The sequence below is a fragment of the Monopterus albus genome, unplaced genomic scaffold (genome assembly GCF_001952655.1).
Source record: "Monopterus albus unplaced genomic scaffold, M_albus_1.0 scaffold43.1, whole genome shotgun sequence".
NCBI classification, from domain to species: Eukaryota; Metazoa; Chordata; class Actinopteri; order Synbranchiformes; family Synbranchidae; genus Monopterus; species Monopterus albus.
Genome location: NW_018127923.1, coordinates 866,153 through 889,639, shown reverse-complemented (window position 1 = coordinate 889,639; position 23,487 = coordinate 866,153). Strand labels below are relative to the sequence as shown.

General features: G+C 41.3%; 1 protein-coding gene across 1 annotated transcript in view; it reads left to right on the top strand.

Moving 5' to 3' along the window:
* The first annotated feature begins 4,227 nt into the window (after positions 1–4,227).
* The window catches only part of LOC109960064 (receptor-type tyrosine-protein phosphatase gamma-like), an 807,477-nt gene continuing 788,217 nt past the window's right edge, over positions 4,228–23,487 (top strand). The window contains exon 1 of the mRNA XM_020599907.1: positions 4,228–4,757. Within this exon, the coding sequence (XP_020455563.1) occupies positions 4,664–4,757 (94 nt within the window). The 5' untranslated portion in view covers positions 4,228–4,663. The remainder of the gene's footprint in view (positions 4,758–23,487) is intronic.

Here is a 23,487-nt window from a genome sequence, read left to right as displayed (position 1 = left end):
ACCTGGCAGTGTGTTACGAGCTTTCTGACAGACAGGGAGCAGCGCGTGAGGCTGGGGAAAACCACAGCCAGCACCTGGACAATAAGCACAGGTGCCCCCCAAGGACATGTGCTTTTCTCTGCTGTTTCCACCCTACACCAACGACTGCATCTTGAAGGACCCCTCTGTCAAGCTCCTAAAGTTTGCAGATGACACAACGGTCATTGGTCTCATCCAAGACAATGATGAGTCAGCCTACAGACAGGAGGTTGAGCAGCTGGTCCTGTGGTGTAGCTGCAACAACCTGGAGCTGAACATGCTGAAAACAGTGGAGTTCAGGAAGAGCCCTCCCACCTTACCCCCCCTTGTCATACTTGGTAGCACTATATCAGCAGTAAAGTCCTACAAGTTCCTGGGCTCCACTATCTCCCAGGACCTGAAGTGGACGTCCAACATCAGGACCATCACCAAGAAGGCACAGCAGAGGATGTACTTCCTGCACCAGTTTAGGAAGTTCGACCTACCCCAGGAGCTGTTGATACAGTTCTACAGAGGAATCATCGAGTCTGTTCTCTGCACCGCCATAACTGTCTGGTTTGGCTCAGCAACCAAACAGGACAAGTACAGATTTCAGCGGACAGTCAGAACTGCAGAAAAGGTCATTGGTGTGAGCCTGCGCTCCATGGAGGACCTGTACACCTCATGGGTCAAAAGGAGGGCAAGGGGGGTTTACTGCAGACCCCTCACACCCCGGATACAATCTGTTTGAACTCCTCCCCTCTGGACGGTGTTACAGGTCACTGTGCACTAAGACAACCAGGCACAGGGACAGTTTCTTCCCCCAGGCTGTCACTCTGATGAACACTTAACCCACGACAGTATGATTGGACAATAACCCTCAGTGCAATACCTGTAGATATACCTCGTACAGATTATACAGATCCGTACAGGTCTCTAGTTCTTAAGTATTATGTTTTATCCCTATTTATCTCATTTAAATCAACATTCCTTTGTTTGTATGCATTGTTTACTGTTTGTTTATATTGCTTTTTCTGCATTGTTTGCACTGTTTGTTGATGTTAATACTGCTATTTTGTTATATTACACAGCCTTATGCTGGTTTACTGTTTGCACATTGAGAGCCGATGTACCTGAGTCAAATTCCTCGTGTGTCCGTCACACCTGGCCAAGAAAGCTGATTCTGATTCTGATTATTTTTCCATTTAATATACACAGAGGTCAAAGTCACCATGGTTGTAGTGTAGCATGAGAGAGCACACAGTGGCACTATGGTGTCAGCTATTGTACAGTGATCATTAATAAAACATTAACATCAAATAGTTTTCTCTGATAAAACAGACAACTGAACAATGAAAAAATGTTTTGATGTGAAATTCTAATGCAGATGTGTGAAATCATTTGAAGTATGTAAGGGTCAAATATTGACAGCCTTTGATCTAGAAGGGAGCAAAGTATTAAAAGTGGGTAGGACTTAGAGTCTAAAGCGTGATGTCACACTGCCACAACAATCAACAGTCATAATCATGTCTTGACACCTCAGTTTGCCAGGACCAGGATTTTATTTTTTCTCTCTGTGATTTATGTGGCACAGTACCTGTATGATAATGATTATGATCAGACAATTCCATTGCATAAACTGCAGTGTCAGTACGGTACTTCAGGCAATCACACTCTGGTTTGTGTGTTTTTGAGTACACCATCTAATGGTGACACCCTGCAAATCAAGGTGTAAAGGATCTCTAGGCCACGTCATGTGTATTGTACGGTTACGTGCTTTATTTTTAGGTAACTTCCTGTTTGAGAGAAAGTCTTGAGTGTATATAAAACACGGAAGTCTACTTGACACAAAAAGATGTAAAGAAAGCAGCTGTACATGGTCAACGGAGATAAAACGTTATAAAATATAAAGATTTAGCAAAGGTCAATAGGGGAACAAGGTTTGTTACAGTTATAAATATGTGTTTGAATAATATGAAAATGTGTTTTATGTTTACGGATATTTTGGTTATGCTAAAAGTTAATGTTATGCTAACCAATATAATGAGCTAAGCTGTGTAAAGGGTACAAATTGTAATTGTTTGGTTTTGTTTTCGTCTAGCTCTTATGTTGGAGAATTACTACAAATTAAAGTCACTTAACCATCAGTTCTGGCCTTCCATTTCGACTGGAATCTACAATAAGAGCTTGACCGCCACCACAGGCTGCACAATGTGGTCTCAAGGTCCAACGGCAATACTCACAACGTTGGTCAGAAAATTGAAAGGATAAAGGAATAAAGAAAAGTGATTGATACACACGCGTCATCTATCAGTCCAATAGACCTTAATAAACAAATCACAAGCTTACAAAGGGAAGTTCAAGACCTAAAAGACTTGCTTCAAAATGAAGGTGAGAATAGACGACATTAAAAATTCAATCACATGTAAAGAACAAATGTTAAGTGAGCTACAAGATAAAATCCAGAGCATGCCAGAAATGCCAAAACGCCCCGAAAGAGTAAAGGTACAAACAGAAAAGATGATAAAATATCAAAGGGAAGAAATGAGCAAAAAAGAAAAGAGACTTTACACCCTATATGAACAATGGAAAATGCAGGCTCGTGAAACGAGAAAAGTTAAAGTCAGATATCACTGAAAAGCACATCATATCTTGCTGACATAATAGAGCAAAGGGATGACATGTTAAAACTCTACACAGAAATAAGAAATCACAAGGCACCATCATCTGATTTGAGGAGAAAGGTTGATGCATGTGAAGCAGTCACGCATAACATCATAAAAATCATTCTGGAAAGATGAAGGGGTATTGATGGAGATTTTGATGCAGAGCATGAAAGAAATCATCTACATGAACTATTAGAGCATGAATACGCCCTATCCATATATGGCTCAACTGCTGCATCAATTCACAGCAAATACTCCTCAGTGTCACTCCTTGCTTCAAAACGAGCTGATGCAGCTGCAGATCTAGCTGCAAAAGAAGCTGAATATAACATTGTACAAGAAGAACATAAACAAAGGGAAAAGATAAAAGCGCTAGAAGAAGAACAAAAGAAAGAAATTGCAATTCAAACATCAGAGTTGGAGTGCTTGAGAGCAGCAAAGGACGTGGAAGCGGCCTGAGCTAGGTTAGAAGCCTACAACAAAGAGTTGTAGCAGTTTGGTGATGTCGAGTCAATCAAAAGCGAACAGGTGAGTCCAGACCACACTCTCAAGCCTTCTGCATCATCTCCTTCTAATAAACCTGAGTCGTCATCTCCCCCTAGTGTCACTCAGCTTGCGCAGGCCGTACAAGGTAGCATAAGATTGAGTAGATTCCCTACGCCAGAGCTGACAGCGTTTAGTGGTGAGCCCTTACAATTTATTGAATGGAAATCTTCTTTCATGTCACTGATCGAAAAGGTCGCTACCAGATCGACTGGAAGCTACACAAGGAATAGCTCTTACTGTGGAATCTAGACATGCCATATCAGGCATATCAGGTGGAGAGTTGCTCCTGGAGGGCTGATGGGAACTACACGCCTGCTGCCTGGTAGCTTTAACTGGAAAGGTCAATTCTGAGTTGCTACATATATTTATGAATGCTGTCTCTCTTTTCCTCTCTTTCTTTCCTATTTGAATGCACACATGGTTTATTATTATTACTATTATTTTCTATTTCCAACACATTAAGAGCCTCTGCACTTGAGTAAAATTTCTTGTATGTTCAAACTTGGCCATTAAGATGATTCTGATTCTGATTGTGAAAAGGTTTGTACCAGCGCTGCATCATCATCTTTATAAATATGACATGTTTCAGCATTTTTCTGTTCTTTACTTGCTTTTAATTACATAATCACAACGTTATGAAGGTTAAGTCGAAATTACTATATCATGCGCTGCATTAACTGATAATTAACCCTGTCTGTCTAGTAAATAATAACTAAACAGTCAGACTGGGTTCCTTCTAGTTCAAAATCATCTGTTGGAACGGGAATGCTTTGTCTAATATGAATCTATTTTTGGATCATTAATATGAACAAAGCCCCTGGAGAGCACAGATCTATTATTACCTAATACACTGTAGGACTTGTACATGTTATTATACCGAGTGATTGTACGTTCTCTCACCGGCGCTAGGACCAATCTTTCACTGTCACACTCTCTCTCTCTCTCTCTCTCTCCTCTCTCTCCTCTCTCTCTCTCTCTCTCTCCTCTCAAGACTCTTTTAAAGTCCCTGCTACACTCACACGTTACTTCCTGGATGGATGGAAGAATGGAAAGCTTCCAGCATCTCTCCACCACCAACACCGACTCTCCCCTCTCTGTGTACACGACGAGCGCTGCCTCAGCAGCCGCAGGAGCGACGGCGCGCTGGGTGGACCGCCGCTGCCTCTTCTAACCGCTATTCCCTTACTGCGTATTCTCGCTCCTTCATAACCACCAGTATCTGAATGCTATGTTTATATTCTGGAATATTGTGCGGATTCTGGGACGGAATGACTCTTCACTGGACCTATAACTAATTTTTCCGCCCACGACCTCCACCGTGCCCAGTCTCCGTCTGCGCTGCGTCTCCGGTGCTGCTTTTTACGCAGCGAAGGCGTGCTGATTTGACCGCAAAAGGGAGAAACTCAACAGTTGCTGCTGCTTATTGTTTGCATGTTTGCGTGTCTATTCCTACCATGTGGAGGCTACTGTTATCGTGTTGTGGCTGCTGGTGGATTGTCTCTCTCATTGTGCCAGCCTTCGTGCTCCTCTGGGCCGACTGTTATCCTGGTAAGTTTAATTCATACACGCATACATACATACATACATACATACACATCTCTATGAAGGAATGCGATTATCACTGTGGTATACTCAGGATGAGTCTTATTTCTATTAAGCTGACAGAGTTAAGTCCCCTCAGTAAATCTTGCAACGGGTCACTGGCCGGGAATATTCCTGCGTTGTCTTGACACGCTTCCCCGGTACTGGCACGTCGACTGGAAACTGCCGTGGACGCAAAAACCAGTTAGTGAAAGGATTTTTATGCAGGTGTGTGACCGCTTTGAACTCCTCCATACTCATTCAAATCACAACTTTATTATAGTGGCGAATTTTTCCCTCCCCTTGGGGTACTCAGTCTTTCATTTGGTTGTCAGTTCCTTTTTTTATTTTTAACCCTTTAAATGGCAGTCACGTTGGGAAAGAAAAGATGCAGTGGGATGGAATGCCGTTAGAGGACCAGTAGGCAGGGCAGGCTGGTAGTGGGGTTAGGGATATGGGCAGATAAAACGAGGAAGATGTGATGCCTTATCACCCGGCGGCGCATACGCCAAAACCGTTATCTCGCTGCCTGAAGCAACACAGCAGGGCTGTGAAGCCGCTTCACACACTCGGGCACACAGCCCAAAATTGCAACTGAGCCTTGGATCTGTGCTGAGGGAGAAGGCAGCCTCATGTTTGTCTTTGGGGTTTGTCATGTAGAACCTACAGAGGTGATGCACAAATAAGAAGCTCTTTGTAGAGACCCAAAATAGTTGTGATGCACTGAGTTGGCTACTTGGCATTTGGATTGTGACGCTTACATTCTCTAGCTAGTCTCCAGCTATTATATAACAGAAGTGAAAAATTTCCCAGATTCATTTTGAGGGAATCCTGTGTTCCAGTTATAGCCAAATCATACCCACCTCTGCTTTTGATTGCAGTTTGTGAGGTCGAATGTCTAGTGTCTCCAAATATTAAACCATGATGGTTTAATATTTGGAGAGCAGTATCTAAAGAGAATCAACACCTTTTTGTTTTTTTAATCCTCAGACTGTAAATACAAAAAAATCTGTTGTAAAATTGATAAGTAAATCAAACAAATCCAATCTGACCTTGACGAGAGTGTCCACATATACTTCTCCAGCTGTCCAATCCCACAAGAGCTTTATGAGGTTATTTCTGGGGTTGTAATGTTCTCATGATCATCACTTTTTGTTACAGTATGTGCAGTATGTGCAGTATGTGACTATAATTTAAGTTAAATAATTTCCATTGCATAGGTGGTAGTATTTTACATGGGAACTACTGGGAATATTTTGTCATCTTATATCAGTACTAGCAGAATTATTTAATAGAAGTTTGATAATGTTAACTAAAGGGTATGGCTAATATTCCTGACCAAATACATACTTACGTATATACCAACCTCACAAGACATTCTCTTAAGTGTAACTAATAATGGTTTCAGAGGATATCTAAACACAAGAAAAATGTAGCAGCTAACCAAGTGGTGTGTCTGTAACAGAGTGTTGACACAGAGGTTCACTGATTCACTGATTGTTTCACTTAGCCAGAGCAGTCACGTAAGCTCAAAAATGTAACTCAGCTTTTAAAATAACTGAATGACAAATTCAGAATGCAGTCCAAGAGAAAATCCCTAACACTGTCTGGATGCCATTAATTTTGTGTCATATTAATAATGTTTTAATACTCAGTTCTACCCTCAAATCTGTGCTCAGGTGAACTAAACAAGGTTCAATAATTCTATCTTTACAGTAATCTGAGGAGAGCATTAATGAGTCTCTGTCACACTGTAGAGTCTTATTGGCCCTCAAACCCCCAGCTTAGTGTTCAGGTCACCAAGCTTGTGTTGAAGTCCTATAGCTGTCTATAAAAATGACACGTTCTCACAGATCCAGTTAGTCAGACAGTATTAGCCTATTCTGCAGTTCACCTAGTTCCTATGTCATATGAGTCTTAAGAGATGTCATGAAACACACACACACAGAATGAGAGCGTGAGAGGTCAAGTATTTTATAATGCTGCACTGTTGACCAGTAAACACAGTAACTGCTTTAACAAATTCATACCAGTATTCTTATACTGGTATGATAAACTGAATTTCAGTTTCAGAAATGGGGATCTTGTTAGACATTCACAGTTACTGTCATACTTCTTCATCCCCTCCATTTTTCATCACTCATTTCAGCTAATCACATCTGGAGAGAAAATGAGTCGAGGAGTAAAGGCAAGACTTTCTGTGAGAGATGGAAGGAAGTGATGGATGGATGTAAAGGCTGGCCCACAGAATTTATTTGTTTTGGTTTGTGAAAATATGAAGATTGTTGTATTGGTAAATTGTCAAATGAAGCCTCTTGCTGTTACAAGAACAATTACCGAAGATTAAAACAAGCATGAATATTTTTTGGTAAATGTGTAATGGTTACAAATTCATAAAAGGCTCTTTAGCAGGTGCACTGTCTAGTTTAGGTGTTTATTGAAAAGAAATGTAACATTCAACAGGAACATATGTTATCATGTTTTATCAACCTTGAAAAACAATTAAAAATGTAAATCAAGGCTGTACTGACTAAAAAGTAAAAAAATAAAAATAAAAACAAAAACTGCTAGCTATGAGAGGAGGCAGGGAAAGGGGATGGGTTTGTTGTAGTAGTGAAATAAATCAGGTGCATGTGACTTTGTCTTTTGAAAAATAACAAATCAATACTAAAGTCTAAAAGACATCTTCAGTTTAAATGAAATATAGGCTTTGCATAGGTAGGGATGGGAGACAAAAATTGAGTCATATTAGAATCATTATTCAAATAATTTATGATTCATAATTGATTTGCAAGTGCAAAAATTTGAATTTTGTAATAATGTTGACAGAACGAAAAAGGTAGAACTCAACTTCGAAGCCAGTGTAGCACTCAGACAGTGGACAGTGCACACACATGAGTAGTGTTGTACAACTGCGGTTGTAAAGTTTGTTTATCTTCAGAAAAGGAAATCATTTCAGTTTGTGTTAATTACTGGATAATAAGTGTGGAGGATTATATGAATACTGCATAGCCCAGCCAGCAGACTGACATTAACGTAGTGGAGCAGTAATCATATTAACAACCAAGAGCAGCTCAGCAACACACAGTGCAGCACTTCAGCCAAGCTGGTGAGATAATATAAAAGCTTGTTTCTACAGACCTGTGCCCGTTTTGGATCACATTGGCTTCTTCTTGTTATAACACTGTAGCACAGACATCGAATCGTGAGTTTGCCAAAAAATTCCCGCCCCTATGCATAGGAAAAGGACAGACGGATGGATGGATTGATATTCATTTGCCAGTTTGTGACGCTTTAGCGACATGATGAATGCCTGGGGAAGTGGACATTGACATTGAAGGGCAAATCCAAAACTGTCACCCTTCTTCTTTTTTCTTTCTCTACCTTTACCCTTCTTTCTCTTCGTCCCCTCAGCTTGAGAGCATGTTGTCATGATACCAACTTTGAGCAAGCCCAAGATTGCTGGTTCATGTTGAATGGCTGGCAGATGATATAGAAACAGAGATGAGTGTAGTTCTCTCCTGCTGGGTATCATCATCCACAGGCTCTCAGCACTGCACTTCTTACCTCCAGCCTGTTTCTCTTTTCTATTAATAAGGTTTGTAGTTGGGAGATTGGGTTGGAAAAGCACAAGGGCAAGGCTAGATCTGCTTTCCAAAAAAGTACGTAAGCTGTGGGCAGTATGCAATTATGGATCATTTTTAGCATTTTTGGTTTTAGGAACCTTCTTCAGCGTCAAGCGAACAAGGTAGTTGGAAAGATTCTGAAAATATCCATGCTCATTGCATTATGTTCAAAGATACAGCTGCATTTATTTTTCATATGTATGCTGATACATTTTGTAGTCTGTGAAAAATATACATTTGTATAATTTATTTCTATTAATGGATCCAGTTACTGGGGCAGTTAATTCAACCAGTTTCTGCTACAAATCAGCTTATTTCAGGAATAATAGAGAAAAGAAATCACTGTACTAGGTAAATAAGTGTGGAGGATTATATGAATACTGCATAGCCCAGCCAGCAGACTGACATTAACGTAGTGGAGCAGTAATCATATTAACAACCAAGAGCAGCTCAGCAACACACAGTGCAGCACTTCAGCCAAGCTGGTGAGATAATATAAAAGCTTGTTTCTACAGACCTGTGCCCGTTTTGGATCACATTGGCTTCTTCTTGTTATAACACTGTAGCACAGACATCGAATCGTGAGTTTGCCAAAAAATTCCCGCCCCTATGCATAGGAAAAGGACAGACGGATGGATGGATTGATATTCATTTGCCAGTTTGTGACGCTTTAGCGACATGATGAATGCCTGGGGAAGTGGACATTGACATTGAAGGGCAAATCCAAAACTGTCACCCTTCTTCTTTTTTCTTTCTCTACCTTTACCCTTCTTTCTCTTCGTCCCCTCAGCTTGAGAGCATGTTGTCATGATACCAACTTTGAGCAAGCCCAAGATTGCTGGTTCATGTTGAATGGCTGGCAGATGATATAGAAACAGAGATGAGTGTAGTTCTCTCCTGCTGGGTATCATCATCCACAGGCTCTCAGCACTGCACTTCTTACCTCCAGCCTGTTTCTCTTTTCTATTAATAAGGTTTGTAGTTGGGAGATTGGGTTGGAAAAGCACAAGGGCAAGGCTAGATCTGCTTTCCAAAAAAGTACGTAAGCTGTGGGCAGTATGCAATTATGGATCATTTTTAGCATTTTTGGTTTTAGGAACCTTCTTCAGCGTCAAGCGAACAAGGTAGTTGGAAAGATTCTGAAAATATCCATGCTCATTGCATTATGTTCAAAGATACAGCTGCATTTATTTTTCATATGTATGCTGATACATTTTGTAGTCTGTGAAAAATATACATTTGTATAATTTATTTCTATTAATGGATCCAGTTACTGGGGCAGTTAATTCAACCAGTTTCTGCTACAAATCAGCTTATTTCAGGAATAATAGAGAAAAGAAATCACTGTACTAGGTAAAAAAAGGAAAATATTGAAAAAAAAAAGATTTAGTATAATAAATAAGATGACATAACATTGCATTCAAGAATCACAGAAACAATATTGGGCAAAACAGTGTAAGACGTAGATGACTGAGATGGCATTTCAGTTAAGGTTCACTGAAAGCTTTGATATAAAGAGCAGCAATAAAGAGATGGGTCTTAGTATTCTGTTCACCTCTCTTATTTGTCTCATATATGTGTCATTCTCCTGTCTTGTGATAAATGTGTGCATGTAGCCTTTTCAATAATATCCTATGATTTTTAAGAATTGTACTATGTCTGTTTTGTTAATTTGACCAGCCTGAAAAAACATGAAGAAGACTTTCAATCAATTCAAGACTGACATAAAGATACCCACTGGGAAAAAAGCCAGCAGCAGTTTAACTCACATTATTTATAATATATGTCTGCTTATTCATAAAGCATACATCTCATCTTTGTAGTGACTCTGTGATTTCCTCAGCTGGGAGGTTATGATGCCTGCAATTACAACCTCAGATCCAGCCAGCAGTGCTGGAAGAGTATGAGTAAGTGCATTATCCTGAACTTTCAAAGATCAGAGTGGACTGTTTACTCTGGAGTCAACATTAATAATGTCATGCCATGCTGTAGAGCAACACCCACAATGATTAAGCCAAGTGTTGTTGGAAATACAGGAAGTTTGTGCCGTCCTGTTGTGTCTGCATGAGTGACCTGACTGCTGACAACATGCCCGCGGTCGCTCACATAATGGCCGGTTTGCAGTCATGCAAGCATCTGTTTTTTGGGAATGGAAAGCACTGAACATCACCATGGGGTGTCTGCTAGCTGACATAAGGCATCACTTTTCCTTTTCTGTCTGTGGTGTGCTGTGTCAGTGTTGAGACATTACACCCCTGTTACTGCACCGCACTTCAGCCCTGGGTTAACCAAACAGACAATACAAAGGGAGAAAGAAAGAAAAGGAAGAAGACAGAAGAGACAGGGAAAGAAAGAGATGTTTGGCCTTCAATCTGTCGCTTTCTGCTGCAAAAAATGAATGGGCCCTGTCGCCCCTGGGAGGAAAACAGAACTGTCATTGTAATTTCACAAGTGCCTGAGCTAGCACATCTTCTCACCCTACACACATACACCCTTTCTTCCATCTATCTCTGTCTCTTTCCTTACTTTTTTTTAACTTTACCTTTCTTTTGCTGTGACAGTGTGTATGCGCATACATGTGCAACTTTTGTACTTCTTTTAAATCCAGGGAATAATGAGACAAATGGGTTCTAAGAAGGCCTGTGTGTTACAAACCTTTTCTCTGCACCTTTTTGTTGCACCGATAAAGGGGGAAGGTTGACATTTAAGCAAGGGATCAGTTATGCTTCATGGCCCTCAGTTGCCAATATTATCATTGTCGTCATCTTAGTGCTCACTAAGCTATAATCTGGCCTCTGCTGTGGCCAGAAAAATGCTAGCACATCAGCTTACAGGTCACTTTATCACACTGAGCCTGTCAACGCCAGCCTTGCTTTCCTTAATAGATTGATTAAAAGATACTGTGTTGTGTGTGTGTGTGTGTGTGTGTGTGTATATAGGTGTATAGGATGCAGAAGAAGTGACAGGAGTAGTGTCAGGCAGTTATCCATGTAGGATACCACTTTGTTAACAGTCACTTTGTCATTAGGAGATGGCTGCTTGAGAGAGAGGGACAGGGGATCCAGAGCCACGTAAATGGGCAAAGAGGAAAAAACATCCTTTCTATTGTGTTATTGATTTTTTTTTTTTTTGCAGGAAATGATGCTCTTATGCTGCACAAAGGGGAAAACTAAAGTTAAACAGGTCTGATAATGATAAGATAGTGACGATGATATTAAGAGGTGCTAATGATATCTCAAGAATCCAATGAGTTGAGTGGAGTATGGTGCAGCTTCTCATTTTGTTTTTCGATCAGCATTTCTGCTCAGCTGAGCGTGCCTGTTAGGTTTTAATCTGTTTTTCATTAGTTTTTTCTTTTCACCTCATGAGCTTATGGCCCCTCCGTATAGCTGAAAACAGAGAATACGGGGAAAGAGGGAGCTGTCTTGCCTTCACTTGCTTAGCGCCAGTGCTCTCACACTTAGGCCCTTCTCAGTCACGGGATACATAACATTAGTGTCTTCATCTATCTATTAAAGTAATGGATTTCTGTCATTCAAACATAGATCACTTTTACCTTAATGTTACTCACGGCTTCATTCAGACATGCCCACAACAATGACAGAGAGAGCCCTGATTTTGATATTGGCTCGATATTTGCCATATGCTCGGGATTGTTGTAATCTTGTGCAGGCCTATCCGTTAAAGCAACTGCATACGGTTCAGACTTATTCTGTGTTGTAGTGATATTTAAATGCTACAAGGTAAGTTAGCTATCATAACCTTTACTGAAAAGTGACCAGGGTGGTCATTCAAACATGAAGCCAACATGTTCAGATGTCATCAGATTAATGGAAAGGAGTGCATGTCTGAAAGGGACTTTATAGGGGTGCTCAAAATAAGGTTTAGTCTTCAACCACTAACAGGCTTTACCTTTTTCCTTTTTCTCCCTCTCTCCATTGTTCCACATAATTGTTTTAATCAAGTGTTGTGGTGTATTCGTTGGAGTAGAGGCAAGGATGTTCCCTTATCATTTTCTGGAAGATGCTTCCCAAATTTTAACTCAGTGAGGTCTGATGATGCTTCTTTTCAACAGCATCATCAGACCTCCTCCTCCCATCTCTTCCTACTTTTCTCAATCTTGTCTTGTTTGCCTCTGGCAAGGTTTCATAATAGTTGTCAAATGTTCTGCTTGCCATTATCACCATCATGTTTCTGAAGCAGACATTTTATTCATACACCAAGTCTCACTAAGGCTCTTGGAAAAATCTAGCTCAGTATCAAATATAATCTAGAGGTGCATTAACTAAGATTTAGCACAAATTTGGATAAATCAAGGAAAAAAAATGTCTAGAACTGTTGTCTCCCTACTGTACTAAACCACCCCACCCTGCTCTGCTCTCTTCGGGCCTTGTGTTTCTTTCTTTATTTCTGTGGTCATTGTTTTTAAAAACAGTCTATCAGCCAAATTCCAGCAAATGATGCAGGGAAAAATTAACTTCACTCTGAACACACGTTTAGAAAAGAAGTTCAACATTTGGTGAGATAGTTGAGATGATCAATACCATGCTCACATCTGTAAATATGAAGCTTAGTATGAAGATTAGAAACAGGGAAACAGCTGGCCTCACCATCTCTCACCCTGCCCACTTTCCCCATGTAATAACTTGCATATTATTCTTTCTAAGTTAAAAAGATTGGCAAAATGGTTCTCCATTAACTCCATTATTAATAAATGATTTAACCTCTATTTTATATGAACCATTTTATTGTTACCTCTGTCTTTATATTTATATAACAAGTAGTGTGTAGTGTATATGTTGAAGTACTGAATCCTGGTCCTTTTCACCCTCCACCTGTTTTTAATCATTACAGTCACACGGCCTTACATCTGTGCTCCGGTGCCCAACCTTCGTGACCAACCAGTAACCATGAAGCCGTGACTGACAACTTCATGGCAGAGTTTGAGCAGAGAGACATTCTTTTCTTTTGGCATTTGAGGCAGTCCAGCAGTCAGGAAAAGTGAACGCCACATTTTTTCAGCTACTTCCCAGAAGACAAAACCAGAACCATATGGTGGGATTTTTCTAAGAAACTACCCTGTGGACAGTTTGGAATGATATTCCAAAAACACCTACATTTTTTGCTGTCATCCACTCCAATGTGCCTGTAAATGTCATGTAGCTGTAATCTACAGTGGCATTTGTTGACATAGAACGAAATAAGGTCAAGCATCAGCTTGACTACCTGTGAGAGTGACTCTGGGTGCTTTTAACTAATGAATGGTCATTTTAATGTTGCCCTGATGTCTCATGCATGAGATCTGCTAATTAATTCAAAAATACTAATGTTGAATGGCATGTTACACTTCTATTGAAGAGCAACTTCTCCAAGTCACACAATGTATTTTTAATTCAAAAGCTGAAGTGGAACATAACAAATCAGCTCGGTGGTTTCTGCAGTGCTGGAGCTAAGGGAGCAGTTCTTTATGAGGCGTGACTGCACTGTTTCTGCTGACAAATTCAAAGCTGATTCCTCTGAAAGATGGAGGGCTCCAAGCTTCCACAGCTCTTCTTGTGGACCTAACGCAGATCAAACACAATGTGGGCGTATTGATATTGGCCCGTCCGTGTGTGAAAAAGGAAGCTGAGGGAGTAGATCAGTGTGTACATGTGTGTATCCATATGTTTGACCGTAGAAGGATCTCCCTGGCTGCAGCTGAAAGGATCCTTCAGTGGGAGCACACTCCCTTTCAAGCCTTCCACTTCCTCACGCCACACCTTCCAGGCCTCCACCCAGGCACTGTTTTGTTGCACAGGGATGGGTAGCTCTTCCAGGGCAGAGCTCGCTGATTGTTCCCCTGTGTTTTTCCATCATGGTTCTTCCTCAGAGGTTAATGCGCATGTGTGTGAGGGTGTGTTAACTCCCGCTGACAGGAAGAGAACCAGGATATGGCCACCATCATCATCATCACAAAGTGTGCACATTCATCAGCCCCTGGCCCTTCCTATTGTTTCTGTTTCACACACTAGTCTGATGTTACAAACCCGATTCCAAAAAAGTTGGGACACTGTACAAAATGTGAATAAAAACAGAATGCAATGATATGGAAGTTTCAAATTTCAATATTTTATTCAGAATATAACATAGATGACATCAAATGTTCAAACTGAGAAAATGCATCATTTTAAGGGAAAAATAAGGTGATTTTAAATTTCATGGCATCAACACATCTCAAAAAAGTTGGGACAAGGCCATGTTCACCACTGTGTGGAATCCCCTCTTTTTTTTATCACAGTCTGCAAACGTCTGGGGACTGAGGAGACAAGTTGCTCAAGTTTAGGAATAGGAATGTTGTCCCATTCTTGTCTAATACAGGCTTCCAGTTGTTCAACTGTTTTAGGTCTTCTTTGTCGCATCTTCCTCTTTATGATGCGCCAAATGTTTTCTATGGGTGACAGATCTGGACTGCAGGCTGGCCATTTCAGTACCCAGATCCTTCTTCTACGCAGCCATGATGTTGTAATTGACGCAGTATGCCGTCTGGCATTGTCCTGTTGGAAGATGCAAGGTCTTCCCTGAAAGAGACGACGTCTGGATGGGACCATATGTTGTTCTAGAACTTGGACATATCGTTCAGCATTGATGTTGTCTTTCCAGATGTGTAAGCTGACCATGCCACACGCACTCATGCAACCCCATACCATCAGAGATGCAGGCTTCTGAACCGAGCGCTGATAACAACTTGGGTTGTCCTTGTCCTCTTTAGTCCGGATGACATGGCGTCCCAGTTTTCCAAAAAGAACTTCAAATCTCGATTCGTCTGACCACAGAACAGTTTTCCACTTTGCCACAGTCCATTTTAAATGAGCCTTGGCCCAGAGAAAACGCCTGCGCTTCTGGATCATGTTTAGATATGGCTTCTTTTTCGACCTATAGAGTTTTAGCCGGCAACGGTGAATGGCACGGCGGATTGTGTTCACCGACAATGTTTTCTGGAAGTATTCCTGAGCCCGTGTTGTGATTTCCATTACAGTAGCATTCCTGTATGTGATGCAGTGTCGTCTAAGGGCCCAAAGATCACGGGCATCCAGTATGGTTTTCCGGCCTTGACCCTTATGCACGGAGATTGTGCCAGATTCTCTGAATCTTTGGATGATATTATACACTGTAGATGATGATAACTTCACACTCTTTGCAATTCTTCTCTGAGAAACTGCTTGCTGATATTGCTCCACTATTTTTCGCCGCAGCATTGGGGGTAATTGGTGATCCCCTGCCCATCTTGACTTCTGAGAGACACTGCCACTCTGAGAGGCTCTTTTTATACCCAATCATGTTGCCAATTGACCTGATAAGATGCAAATTGGTCCTCCAGCTGTTCCTTATATGTACATTTAACTTTTCCGGCCTCTTATTGCTACCTGTCCCAATGTTTTTGCAATGTGTAGCTCCCATGAAATCCAAGATGAGCCAATATTTGTCATGACATTTCAAAATGTCTCACTTTCAACATTTGATATGTTATCTATATTCTATTTTGAATAAAATACTGGAATTTCAGCCTTCCACATCATTGCATTCTGTTTTTATTCACATTTTGTACAGTGTCCCAACTTTTTTGGAATCGGGTTTGTAGAAATTATTGTGCAGCTCTCCTTTGGAGTCAGGTAAGGAGTCAAAAGCCAGAAAGAACACTTAGTCTTAAAATAGAAAGTTACATAAGGCAACAAAGTATTAAAACACAATACACAAAAATAGGGGAATAGTATTTCCCAGGGTGAACTTCAAACATCACACTTAGTAATTCATATGGTGGAGTTGGATATGACATTACGCTTGGTGAGGTAGTGAAGGGTTATTGCACATGTATATTCTCACATTTCTCACATTTTCGTATTTCCCATCAGTCTCACTATAGCAGGGAAAAGCAGTCTTGTTCTGTGTGTGATGATACTGTCCACCCTGCTGTGCCTGAGGCTGTAGGTGCAGTTTTTGTGACCGAGCAGAGTGTGAGCTAGGTGGCGTGGATCCCTCAGTATGTTCTCTGTCTTTTTACAATAGTGCTGTGTGTATAGTGTGTCCATAGCAAGCAGTTCAGTCCCAATTATCCTCTCTGCAGTATTTATGACCCTTTGAAGAGCCTTCCTCTCTGCCTGTGTTGTGGTGCCAGGTGATTTGGTTATGCCAGTAGTGAGTATGCTCTCTACAATCTCTATAAGCCTGGGTGAGAGGGCAGCGATTTAGCCCAGCTTTTCTGAGCCGCTGTATAGCCGCTGCTGGGCTTTCTTCACTGTGGCAGTTGTGTTCAGTGACCAGCTCAGGTCAGATGTCACCTGCAGGCCCAGAAACTTGTGGCTGTCAGCCCTCTCCACCTCAGTCCCTTTGATGGTCAGAGGCAGCAGAGGGAAGGGGTCCTTCATGAAGTCTACTATTATTTCTTTTGTCTTGTTTATGTTGAGGATGAGGTCATTCTCCTCTCCATAAACGAGACTGTTGTTCACCAAGCTTCTGTAACCCGACTCGTCTCCCCCCTTGATGAGGCCTAGAATGGTGGTGTCATCAGCATATTTAATGATGATGGTGTTGTCATGGTTGGAGACACAGTCGTGGGTGTACAGGGTGAAGAGTTTGGGGCTGAGACAGCAGCCTTGTGGTGAGCCTGTGCTGATTGTGAGCTCAGCAGGCACCCTCCCTCCCATTCATGGGCGAATGGTGTTGAATGTAGAACTGTAATCCAGGAAGAGCATCCTACCATTGCTGTTGTCCAGGTGTTTCAGGGTATGGAATAAAGCCAGAGCCGTCACATTGTCCACTGATCTGTTGGGGAGGTAGGCAAACTGGAGGGGGTCTACAGTGTCCAGGACCATGTGGTTAACATGTGTGAGGACCAGCACTTCATGGCGACTGGTGTGAACACCACTGGCCTGAAGTCATTCAGAGTAGATGTGTCTAATGTCTTAGGGACCGGTATGATAATGAATGTCTGCACATGGAAGATGCACTTTTCAAAGCAGAATGGCCCATTTCAAGGAGGGACTGTGGAGTCTCCTTGTGCAGGTACAACCCAGATGGGAGACGACCTGTTAGACCCAGGAGGCCACGTTCTGTAGCACAGAAAGAGTGCTACCAAGAACGAGATAAAACACCAGTTTGGCATGTGAGAGAGGGAGAGCACTAAAAGCATGCAAAGGACTAAAATTTGATATGGCCTTCTTCCTTTTAGATGCGTAAGTACTGTAGCTGGCTAATGTGTATATGCCAGCATCATTAGCAGGCTAATGTTAGCTTTTCAGTTGTACCCTTATATTGAATTATTCTGGTTGCAGTCATTCCAACTGACCTCAACATTAGTGTTTAGTTGTCCAATTAGCAGAAACCAGTGCATGTTCCTGGATTAGCAAATGAAATCATTTTGCAAATTTTTGTTCGGTTTGGGTCCAGTTGATGACATAACACAGCAGTCCATGTAGCATTTTAGTGAGAAGTTAAAGTTTATGCCATCAACACAACTAGAAAAATGGGGGAGGGTTGTTTAACTGTCAAAGCGTAACATTAAATTTTAAATTAAGTTTCAAATACAACTCATGGTTATGTGTCAAGTATGTGACACAGAACATGATGCAATAGTGGCCTGAACATTAGTACTGTATCAGTATTACTGGAAAAAAACATTCCCCTGTATAATTTGCTTGTGTTACTGCAGATACATCCACTACAATAAATGTTAGACATACATATGCATATTGCTAAAATGTAAACCTCTTTATTTGACATTGTGTGACTGCAATGCCACCGAAAACCATATACATTAGTGCTGGAGATGGTTATTACTGCTGCGCTATTTGACTGCCACAACTGTCTCTGACTGTTGTGTCCACATATCACTTAGTTTCACAGACAGGATAGGAGGGGCAAAGAGGAGCAGAGGGAGAAGAGAAGGGGATGCTGCTTGAGTTTCTTTATACTCTCACTTCACCCTCAATGGTCGAAAATTAGATGAGAGAAGTTAGTTAATGCAGCTTTAAACAGCTGCTCAGAAATCTGTTTTATTAGCTTTTTTCTTAAAGCTACAATTCAAATGTCCTACCGTTTCATTGCAGTGTGTTTGCAGCGCCCTCACAGGGTCATTTCACCAGTAATGCAGTGTTTTACAACCCTGTTCCAGTCTCATAAAATTCAACATGTAGTTCTCCTTTCTGCCACCAGTTGGTCCAGTCGCTCCCTCTACCACTCTACAGTACTTTTCTGTTTGTTGATACAGTGAAGAAAACTGAAGCCTGTGAACTGACTATATGTCACACCAAATATTTAGTCAGTAATCTATTAAATGTGGTTAACACAGAACCACAAGTTAGTGAAATAGCAACCACCATGTACAGTGTGCTACAACAGATAAATGTTCCTATTATTTAGTGTGAGACTTATTTGGAGGGCATCAGAGAGTCCAAAGGGCAGAGACACACCAAGCTGACATCAAAGAACTAGCAACAGCAAAGTTCAACTGTTGTATCACCTCATGTTTCCTTTATCCGGGCCAAAAACTGGCACTTGAACACTCTGCACAGAATGCAGCTAATGGCTGACCAGCACATATGCTCTGAACCTGTGTGAAAGGAATAACTTCCCTACCAGTAGGTGGCAGTATTTGTATTTGTCATTCAAAAAAGAATGTACAGATGTACAAACTGTAAACAAAGCAGTTTTCACTCACCACAAATGGTTTATAGCTAATTCTAACCAAAAATATGAGAGTGGTCTTTCTCACTTGGGGTCCACCGCTGATTCAACATACTGAATTGGCTGAAAAGCCGTCGACAAGGTCTAACTAGTGCCAGGGGTGTCGACCACAATGCAAAAACCAGGGCAATGGCCAACCATCAGACTGGTGTGTCATGGGCCAAAAAGTGTGAGAGCTGACAACCTGCATTTAACAATGAAAATAATGTAATAACTGCATGATGTTTCAAAAGGTATATGAAATCTGAACATGTAAGCATAATGAAATGGTTGGCATTATTCAGACAGACATGGACACTGATTAATATTAAGGCTAGCTGCAACCAGTCAACCTGCAGCACCTCAGCAGGTCCAGTGGTCCAGTACCTGTGAGAAGCTATGCATAAGCTGGGTACTACATAAAGAATGTAACATAGGCCATGCTGCAGTAGACCTGTCCAGGGTATACCCCGCCTTTTGCCCAATGCCGGCTGGGATTGGCTCCAGCCTCCCCGTGACCCTGTTTGGAACTAAGTGGTATAGAAAATGAGATGAGATGCTGCAGTATAAATGAAGAACAGTCATGGTAAATGTGGCCCATTATCATGGCAGAATGTGACACTTTAAGTGCCAAATCTGCACATGCGAGAAGAAAAAACTGAATAACTCAGCATATGACACTTTACTGCCTTTACTGATATGAAAAATACCATTGAAAACATATACATATATATCCTGCAGACTTGGATCAATGTTAGCATTCCGAAGCTTATAGAGCTCTTTTTTTCATTTAGCTAAACGTGATACCAGGGAGCTTCTGTGTCACTGTGCAGGGCAGCTAAGTGTTAAAAGGAGCTTAGAGTGACAGGCTGTCGGCTGCTATGGAGGCTGATGAGCCTAACCGACAGTGACACCAAACAAACACTGGAAGGTGAGGGGAGAAGTAAATGAGATGGGAAACCACACGGACACGATGAAATCCAAAGAAAAACCTTGTGCTTCTCCTGCCCCCTAGTTTGAAACTTGTGACACTGCCAGTTATTTTGGAAGGTGTAAGATGCAATTTAATGGGATATTCCTGACAGGTAGGTGGCTGCTGGTTGCCAGGTGGTAGTTCTTCTGGCCACAGGGCCTCCTCCCCCTCTGCCACCACCTTGGCACATGTCAGGACTTTCAGACACTTTGTGTTCTTTTGTCAGGCGTGATAGGTGGCCATTCACTCTTATCCTGTGACAGCTCTCCGATACACCACTGAAAGGTGGGTGTTCCTGCCATTTCCCAGAGCACTTTCTCATTTTGAATGGTGAAATGCACTTCACTCGACTTCCATCAGTCATCCCTGCTGACAGTACAAATGGAAGTAGCTGCTTTCTCCCCTAGAAGGGTGAAATACATGTCACCATCTTACTATGATATTTGATGCGTCAGATAGACAACACTCCTCATGCTTTACTTAACAGTTCAGTAAGTGTTTCATTCAATGCCACATTATCCTTATCCTCATATTTCCTTCCTTCCGTTCTGCTCCTCTCATTCTTCTTTTCTTCCTCTTCCCACATTTCTTTTTCATTTCTTGTTCATTCTTTCTTTGTATTACATACTGTCTACTCTTTAAACAAATTTAATTTGTTCTTCCTCTTTTACTTTTTCCTTTCTGCACTTTTTCTATCTTGTTTTGCATTTTTTTTCATTTTCTTTTTTTATGTTAGTCCTTTTACTATTTTTATTTTTTTCCTTATATTTAACATATTTCATATATCACAATAACTATTACAGAGGCTGTTCTCTTCCACCTCTGGTGACATTAACATGCTTCAGGGTTTGTACTGGACTCACTGGGAGCTGTGGTCCCGAATCCTCTGTTGTCTGCACAGTTACTGCTGCTAAATGCACTGAACTATCTGAAGTATTTAATATTTTTTTACTTCCTTTTAAACACCTTTTTAAAAACTCTGTTATTCACATAAAATGAGTCAACAACAGTCACCACTGCTACCTCAGTGTTTAATAATAATAGTATGATTGGTAATTGGTTGTGTTGCTGTTTCATTGCAGTTTGTTCCACCAGCCAGATCTCACCATTTAACCCTCAGAGTAAAAGAGTAAAACTACACCGGCTGTACTTGGCCACAAGTTTGGTTTACTCTCAGTCTCTGTGTCTAAGCCAGTGGTGGCCATTTTTCTTCATGAAATGATAATATCATATTTATTTAAGCGGAAAAAATGAGAGTAGAGAGGAACTGAGGAAACACATTTGTAGAGACATGACGTACCATCGCTAGTTGTGGCAGGTTGAATTTCTTCAGCTGCTGCAGGAAGAACATCTCCTGCTTTACCTTTTTTATTAGGGAGCTGATGTTTATCTCCTACTTAAGGTCTTGGACGATAATGGTGCCCAGGAAGCAGAAAAACTCCACAGTACTAACTGGGGAACCACACAGGGTTATGGGGGTGGGTTGGGTATGATTCTCCCTAAAATCCACTAGCTACTCCATTGTTTTTATGACATTGAGCTCCAAGTTGTTTTGTCTGCACCCACTCCGACTTATAGGCAGATTCATTACATCTGAAGATGAGCCTGATCAGAGTAGTATCATCTGCAAATTTCAGGAGCTTAACAAACTGATGACTGGAGGTGCAACTGTTTTTATAAAGGGAGAGAATCAGAGGAGAAAAAACACAACCTTGTGATGAACTGGTGCTGATGGTAAGGGGGAGTGGGATGCTTCAGCTTTACTGTACACGCTGCTTCCTGACAGACAGTATACCCTTGTCCAGCAGCAGGGCCAGGACGATAGTGTTGAATGCAGAGCTAAAGTCTAACTGGGGTCAACTTGATAAAACCTCTTGGATGAGAGGTTGAAACGTCTTCAACCTAAAAACCTAGTCCAGTTGATTTTCAAGTTTTTTCAGCTTACTATGACGTTTATGACTGAGAATCTGCATAGGACAACTATGTGCATGTTAACAATATATATTCCTTCAACATTACCGCAATTTTCCCTTTTTTGACTGTTGCATTATATTGTTTAATATCCTTCCAATTCCACTACGCTGGCAAGCCAGTGGTGTCAGATTTATGCCCTCTGGAGGCTGATTGGGAAAAGCTCCATTTTAGGGGAGGAAAAATGCTGTTTTAGTCTGGACGAACAGCCAAAACAGGAAAAAATAAAATAAAATTTATGGTTGCACTGTACCTGAATTCATGTAGATGTAGCTTGAATTTAGCTGTGAACCAGGATTTGTCATTGTTGTAACTCACCCTGGTGCATGTTGGCATACAGCAGTCCTCACAGAAACTGATGTAGGATGTCAGTCTCATCCAGAGTGTTGGTAGCAACACTAAAAACATCCCACTGAATACGGTCCAAGTACTCATGCAGCTCTTCCACAGCTTCACTGTTCCACATCTTTGATGTCTTATGAACAGGTTTAGAGAGCTTTAGTTTCCGTCTGTATACAGGAATCATGTGGACCATGACATGGTCAGAGTGTCCCAATGCAGTACCAGGGACAGCGTGATAGGCATTGCTTACAGTTGTGTAACAGTGGTTCAAGGTATTCTCCATTCTGGTTGGACATTTAATGAATTGTTTATATTTGGGTAGGTGATAACTTAAGTCACCTTAGTTAAGGTCACCAAGGTCAATAAAATAAGGAGTCTGGGTGTGTTTGCTCTACACAGTATCTGATTGGTGAGCTTGTTTTGTGCCTCCTGCACACTGGCCTGCAATGAAATGTCAACAACCACCAGTATAACCAGTATAAAGGATAGAAACTCAAAGGGGTAGTAGAAGCATTTGTAGTTGATGAAAAAAGATACCAATATTGGTGAACAATACTGTTGGAGCCCTGTCACATCCTTACAACAGTCACTATTTGTGCAAAAACAGATGCATTCACCCTTTGTCATTCCTAGTAGTGGAGTACAAAGACCTTGCTTTCCAAGTCACACAAGTGCATCAGCATTTCCCTCTCCTGCTGTGTGTCACTGTATGCCAAAAGGTGATGGCACATTTTACCAGAATGTCCAATACAATTACAGATGGAGCGAGAAAAGTGGGAAATACAGTAGTGTAAGAAATCCAATCACTAAAGCAACCCTTTAAATTAACAACAAAAACAAAACAAAGCATTGTGCACCAACACACCTGCCATCCATGACACCATCTAGACAGACAACTAACGGTAACTACATGCTCTTTCCCAGTGTTGGAGCCATGGGGGGACCCAGGGGACCAGGCTTCCCCTGCCAGACAGGCGTGCCCCTCTGCTCCACAACCACCATCATCCACCAGTGGATTGTAAACCCATATTTGTACACAACACCTTTCCATGCCAAGTGTGTTGATGGCACGCACGCACAATATGGT